The sequence below is a fragment of the Triticum dicoccoides genome, chromosome 4A, assembly GCF_002162155.2.
Source record: "Triticum dicoccoides isolate Atlit2015 ecotype Zavitan chromosome 4A, WEW_v2.0, whole genome shotgun sequence".
Classification (NCBI taxonomy): Eukaryota; Viridiplantae; Streptophyta; class Magnoliopsida; order Poales; family Poaceae; genus Triticum; species Triticum dicoccoides.
Window position 1 is genome coordinate 488,999,490 of NC_041386.1, and position 7,533 is coordinate 489,007,022.

A 7,533-nucleotide genomic window follows, 5' to 3' on the forward strand; every position below is an offset into this window, starting at 1 on the left:
CGTGTTGACGAAACTCTCCCTCGAAACTCAGCTGGGTCTAGAGTTCGTGGAACGTCACCGAGCTGAACGTGTGCAGATCGCGGAGGTGCCGTACCTTCGGTGGTAGGATCGGTCCGATCATGAAGACGTACGACTACATCAACCGCGTTGTGATGACGCTTCGGCTTACGGTCTACGACGGTACGTGGACAACACTCTTCCCTCTCTTTGCTATGCATCACCTAGATAGATCTTGCGTGTGCGTAGGAATTTTTTTGAAATTACTGCATTCCCCAACAATAAAAGGTACAAAACATGATTACTACAGTAGCATTAATCATGTAGACACACAAAAATAGTAAAGAGAAATATTGGGTTGCCCCCCAACAAGTAATTTTCTTCAATGCCTTTTAGCTAGGCATGATAATTTTAATGATGCTCACATAAAAGTATGAATTGAAACATAAGAGAGCATCATGAATCATATAGACAACACATTTAAGCCTAACCCACTTTCTATGCATACGAATTTTATAAGCAAACAATTTATTGAAGCAAGAATCAACTAGCATAGGAAGGCAAAACAAGTGTAGCTTTAAAACTTTCAACATAAAAAGAGAAAACTTAATGTTGTTGAAGTTTATATAAGCATATTTTTCTCTCTCATAATAATTTTCAGTAGCATCATGAACAAATTCAACAATATAACTATCACATAAAAAAACAATCTTTTCATGATCCGCATGCATAGAAATTTTATTACTCTCCAGATAAGCAAATTTATTTCCATCAATAGGAGGAGGAGAAAATTTAACCAAATAACTATCATATGAAAATTGATTGACATAATCAATTTGAGCATTAAAATCATGATGAGAAGTTTCATGGTTATAATTATTCTTTATACATAAGTGTCATCACAATAATCTTCATACATAGCAACTTTGTTCTCATAATAATAAATTGACACATCTTCCAAAGTAGTGGATTCAACACTAAATAAAGTCATGACCTCTCCAAATCCACTTTTATCATTGTAATAAGATTCAACACCCTCAAAAGTAGTGGGATAATTATTATCTAAAGTTGACACTCTTCCAAACCCACTTTCATCGTCATTGTAATCATCATAAATAGGATGCATGTTATCATCATAGTAATTTTTCCATCAAAAGTAAGGGCACTAAAAAGATCATCTTCATCAAACATAGCATCCCCAAGTTTATGGCTTTGCATATCATCAGCACAATTGATATTCATAGAGTACATACTAATAACATTGCAATCATGCTTATCATTCAAGAAACTCACACTAAACATTTTGTTAAATTCTTATTTTAACACTTCATGAAGATTATCCGATTCATAGTTTTCACGAGAGACTTCATAAAGAGAAAGAATCTCACATAACTTCATTTCCATTTATTTTTTGTATTTTTCTTTTATAAACCAAACTAGTGATAAACAAAATACTAAAAGATTCAATTGGAAGATCTAAAGAAGATATCTTCAAGCACTCACCTCCCCGCCAAGGCCGGCAAAAATAGCTTGGTGTCTACTACTCAACTTTATTCTTGTAGACAATGTTGGGTCTTCAAGCAGAGTTTTGTAGGACGGTAGAAAAATTCTCTCAAGTGGATGAAGTTTATCAAATCATGGGAGGTGTAGGATGAATATGGTTCTCTCTCAAACAATCATGCAATCAAATACGAGAAATCTCTTGTGTCCCAACGCACCCAATACAGTTGTCAATTGTATATGTGCACTAGTTCGGCGAAGAGAGGGTGATATATGTGTAATATGGATGGTAGAAATATATTTATATAATCTGAATAAATAAAAACAGCAAGGTAGCAAGTAACGAAAGTGAGCAAAAATGGTGTTGCAATGCTCGGAAACAAGGGTTAGGGTTCATACTTTCACTAGTGCAATCTCTCAACATCATTAACATAATTGAACCACGTGATAATCCCTCAAAGTGCAGCAAAGAATCACTCCAAAGTTTATGTTCTATCGGAGAAAGTAGGATAAAATTGTGTAGGTAGGAAAACCACCTCAAAGTTATCTTTCCAATCCATCTTTCAAACCACCCCAAAGTGTCACAGATAGCTCTAGAGAATATACTACGGCAACACCATATGATATCGTATCGTTCAACCTTTATGTCACCTAGAATACCCCAATATCACCATGTGTATGGCAAATTAATACTACACACACATCATGCAATCTCAACTCCAAAGTATTCAATCCAACATAAAGAAACTTCAAAGAGGAAGAATCAATTCGCCACAAAAATGGTAGAGGGGGACAAACATCATATGATCCAACTTTATTAATAAAGCTCATGATACAATGAAGATCGAATTCATCAAGAACATCAGAGAGTGAGAGATCAAACACATAACTACTAGTACATACCCTCAGCCTTGAGGATAAACTACTCACACATCATCATGGAGGCAGTAAGGTTGATGAAGAAGCCTCCGTGGGTGGGTCCGACAAAGTGCCGAAAAAGGGCTCCAGATGAGAACGCTTCGAAACAGAGGCTTATGGCGGCGATAAAATTATTTTGGGCCTCGCTTCGTGGGCTTTAGAATATTACGTAATTTATTATTGAAATTATGTCAAACGGAGCCTCGAGGGCCCCACAAGCCTGGGTGGCGTGGCCTAGGGGGAGCCCCTGGCCTTGTGGAGCCCTCGGACTTCTTGTGGCTGCCTCTCAAAGCTTCTGATGTTTCTTATTTTCCACAAAAAATTCTTGTGAATTTTCATCGTGTTTGGACTTTCTTAGATATGGATTTTCCGCGAAGCTAAAGACATGCAAAAAAACAGATACTAACACTGGGCACTAGATTAATATGTTAGTCTATAAAAATAATATAAAGTGCACCAAAACCATATATAATTGATGTAAATATAGAATGAATACTTGATAAATTATAGCTATGTTGGAGATGTATCACCGGACAGGGTACCATCGGACTGGGCCGAAGCGATGGAAGAAACCCTCGCAGGGGGTGGGGATCTCCCAACTGTCACCCACATCAGCCATAGGGTGGCGAAGGGGAGATGAAGCGGTGATGCAGTCAATGGTCATCCTTGGTGCTCGCCGTCCAAATCTTGCCTCTAATGACGCTCGCCACAGCCGGTGAGAGAATGGGGAGAGGGAAGAGTGAGAGGTGAGAAAGGGGTGAGAGGGTTTATGGTGTCACTTTGAGAAACAACGTGACGGCTCCTGCGTATACCCACACGTGCAACGGTCTGCAGCAACATATGGTACCTTGCATCACTCAGGCTTGGCTCGCTGAAAACAGAAGATTCAAGCGTTTCTATAGTCAGACCCAACGGTACTTAAGTTCCATGCGGGCCAGGATTTGGATGCAGGTCCAACATCCAAACTGCAACCAGCAGGCCATTTGTGCATCTCTGCGACTGTGCCTGGGATTGAGACTTTGTGCATCGACTTCGCCTGTGCCTAGGACCGCGACATGTCCGCGCTCTTCCACAAATGCTCTGGTATAAGTTTTCATTTGTGAAATTCAGTTAGTGATAACATGAATCACTCTGTTTATGTAGCCAGTATTAATAAATGAAAAACAATCTGTGAGTTAGATTTGGTGAAATTTGCATTTGCCAATCGGTGAAAGAAAAGAATGATTTGGAGCTTAGGTGATGCTGAAGCTTCTGCCAGAAATCTGACCAATAGCATGGTGTTTGGCGTTTCACGATGTGATAACTTCAAAATAAGCTGAAATTTTTGCACCTCCTCCTGTCTGAACAATGTGTTCTTACAGCTAGTATCATTTATCTGTCTGTAGTTGCATCACGGGTCTTTCAGTCTTTCATGGCTGCTTCAATCCCCTATCAGTTATGTCTGCATCTCATCATAGATCCATTTGCGGTGGCCATGTGCAAATGATAAGCTTGACAAAAGAAAAATACAAATGAAAAGGCAAAGGTAGCAGTTTAGAATGAGAAACGCGGTCGGGCGATGAACACACCAATGCATTTCAGTTATAAACAAGCCAACACGCATGCCTGTGCTTAATAATAAACTGCACAGTATGAACACCAGCAACTAGTAGCCAACAACGGTAGCTAAAGATCAGAGGCAGAAGTAGCAAGCAAGAGCGGACACGGTACAATTACTGGGATCCCTGCTAACACCAAGCAGCCACAGATAATGCGAACCTAGCGATCTGAAAGATTTCCTTTACTCTCTCACTGAAGGACAAGGCAACCTTCCGACATGTGTGAAGAGGCTCGTGGGACGGAGGATGACGATGCATAAGGAGACTCACTGGATTCCTCTTCCTCGTCAGATTCAGTGAGGCCGGTGGCCTCAAAGATACATGCCTTCACCTCCTCAAATCGCTCCTCCGACAGAGACACCTCAGCGAGAAGCCTCCAGGCTGATGCTTCTGAAGCCTCCTCGAAGTCCGTCCTCCGTTTCAGAACAATGTGGCCACTGATCTCCCATACTGCAGGGTTCACCTGCGTGTCTAGCAGATCCTGGCTCACTTCACCGAGAGCCTGCTTCTCGGCATAGCACTGCGCATTTGCAACAGGAAAGATTAGAAAACATCAGGGAGGTACAAATGGGGACAGCAGCCAACATCATTATGCAATTAATGTGGCAGTGATCTAATTTAACAATGAAGACTAAATAAATGGTGTTTCACAAAACTTTAAGCTACAGAAATTATTTCATGTTTGCAGAAAATCTACCTTGAGAATACTAGTATGTATACACGTGCAATGCACGTCTTAACAGTATTGTTCCTATGATTCTTGTAAAAGAAAAGAAAAGTATATAGTACTTTGCAATGAATTCAAAGCAAAAAATAATATTACTGGTGTATGCATGCAGAAATGTAATAGAAAAATTGGTAATTGGCATGATACAATGCCTGTGGAATTTCCTTAGGGAAAAAGATGTATGTGGTGGAACCCACAAATTGTTTGCTTTTGTTTCTCCTCCCAGATCATACATCTCTCGTACTCGGCCGAGGGCGGAGCCAGAATTTAGATATGAGGGCTGGAAAGGAGCGGGGAGCCAATGTTCACAAATGTTACGGAACATCGCGATATGTTAAATCTCGCGATAGATTTGATGAAAAATCGTCAAAATATATTCTGAAACTACAAAAGAGTGTTACATACGTGTTAACTTAAATTGAGTTCTACAACCTCGAGTGTTGAACAAGTTGATACTTTGAACTTTATAGCTATTTTTCTTTAAAATCATGTTATATCAAAGAAAATTGTGTTCATTCTATTTCAAAAACATGTCGAAGACAATTAGAAGAAAATAAAAGCAATTAGCATTTAACATAAGTGTTTTTACTACTGTCAATTTTTCCATGGATAATTTTTGCCATGGATTATAAAGTGATGGTTTTCTGCTAATGAAATGTCTATTGTGATGGTCTTTTGCATTTCACTCGGCTGCAGCGGAAAACTACCTAGATTTATGAGACGCAATGGCACATGTAACATGGCGAGAAGAGAGGAGGTGTGACATGATTGTTCTAGAAACCAGCAGATGCAGGTGCGGGCTACTGTTCACTGCGAATCCTTTCATTCTCAACCGTTAGATTTATGAGACGAACGGCTAGGATTGATATTGTTGCTACAATTCAAAACTCATACACTATATAGAAGTATAGATATATTTCTTGATGGATTAGTAATGATATCATATTTGCAGAAAGAAGCTTTTGACTCTACTGCGGAAATTACCTGAGGAAAAACGAAGATCCTTCTACCGGAATCAGAGATGAGGACATTGAAAGGAACATTGTTCTCCTGGAGCCAAATGCAAGCGTTGGTAACCACATCAGCCAAATCCTTCAGTGTGTTCCCTCTCTCAAACACCAGACCTCTCACGGGGAAATTTGTCAGTTTTGACACCTTCACTCCACTATTCAGCGCACACTTGGCAAGGGGGATCTTCTTGGTAGGCGCCTTCTCAACAGGAAAAGGTACTGACAGGTAGTATGCCTGTACAAAAAACAAAGTTTTAGTGTGATCACCACAATTATCAACTATGTTTACAGCACAGAAGTTAGGCCTTTGTGTAATGACTTAAAGTACCTGGAAGTGGAGATGATTGATGGTGGCAAAGGCACCCAAGCTGTTGTAACCAAGCCTAAAGTATGGGCTTGCAGCCTCAGCTGCCATGTGTAGTGCAAGCAGGAAGCTTTCAGGATCAATTTGCTGAGGCAGGCGGTCAAGGACACGTGGAATGAGAAGCACATGACCGTACTCAATAGGGCTCACCTGCAATCCGTTGGAAGTACCAGTGTTAACATCAAGATTTATATTCTGGAATAAAGGTAAATTTTGGCTGAAAGATGTGTACATTGATTGCAACAACGCTGGGAGCATGGTCACCCTCAGTGCTTGGGGCCTTTTCAAGGAAATAGCTGCTGTCGCCACCACCTTTCTCAAAGCGAAAGAGAACCTCCTCCTGGCCAACCTTGGTGAAGTTGAACTTGGCAGAATCGAATGGCTGGAGCACACGGTCAACACGGAACTCGGTCGGGCGCTTCTTGAGGTGGCGGCCTTCGTTAAGCTGTGCAACAAACCCAAGCTCGCCAGGAATCACCTTGGTCTCGCAGGCTGTTACGTCATATCTGAATAGGCCTCGGGCCACCCTGTCCTCCCACTAATAAGAGAGAGCAAAGTCAAAATATAAGAGTACAATAAAATAAAATAAAGAAGTAACGGCCAACCTAAAATAACAAGATAATCGTTATGAGATGTTTTGATGGTCCAATTTAAGACAAATTTTCTAGAACTGTGTCCATGTCAATGTTATCTTTCAGTAAACAAAAGTATTATATTCCAAACTCAGCCCTACAAAGCTTATTTTTGCAATAATCAACTCCTATTGGGAAGAAGAAACAATTAGAAACATCCATACTGGATTACAGCTCTATCAAAGGTAAAGCCAAGCATGTGCCACTAAATTATGATTTTTCTCATCTATTTTCCCGCAACCTCAAGTTGACATACAGATTGAGTTTGAGGAATCACCTCACCCTAGGATTGGTATCATTGTCGGATCTCAAGTTTTTTTGTGGCTGATACCTTATGCTTAAGAGTTACGAGGGATGAGGTCTCATTCTTATTCCTCAAAGGAAACATCTGATAAAGTTCTGAAATCTAGATCCATTTGTAGTAAAAAGCAAACATTACATGCTTTTATTCTGTCTGTATATCACATTGAAATGCACCAAATTGAGCTATTTAACCTCCTCTGCCATATTAAGCATTTTAACTACCCAAGGATATCTTAGCATGTTTACAAAATCTTGTAGAAGAATACAGAACAGTGTATTTATCGTATTTTGGTCCAAGCGTAACAGCTGTAAGCCAGTAAGCGATAACAAACTCCTGTGATCTTCTCAGGAAACAAAATGCACCAAAACACTATCGAGTACTGGTTTTACCAGCAGAACTGCTAAGTGTACGAATTCTTACAACAGCATGACCTTCCTTTCTAAAGAATTAAGTATGCAAACTTTTCTACTATTTTCATTGTTT

General features: G+C 40.0%; 1 protein-coding gene across 1 annotated transcript in view; it reads right to left on the reverse strand.

Moving 5' to 3' along the window:
• Nucleotides 1-3,966: 3,966 nt before the first annotated feature.
• The window catches only part of LOC119286345 (GDP-L-galactose phosphorylase 2-like), a 5,233-nt gene continuing 1,666 nt past the window's right edge, over nucleotides 3,967-7,533 (reverse strand). The window contains exons 3-6 of the mRNA XM_037565721.1: nucleotides 6,347-6,652; nucleotides 6,079-6,264; nucleotides 5,725-5,985; nucleotides 3,967-4,533 (exon numbers count right to left, since the gene is read on the reverse strand). Coding sequence (XP_037421618.1) covers nucleotides 4,204-4,533; nucleotides 5,725-5,985; nucleotides 6,079-6,264; nucleotides 6,347-6,652 — 1,083 coding nt within the window. The 3' untranslated portion in view covers nucleotides 3,967-4,203. The remainder of the gene's footprint in view (nucleotides 4,534-5,724; nucleotides 5,986-6,078; nucleotides 6,265-6,346; nucleotides 6,653-7,533) is intronic.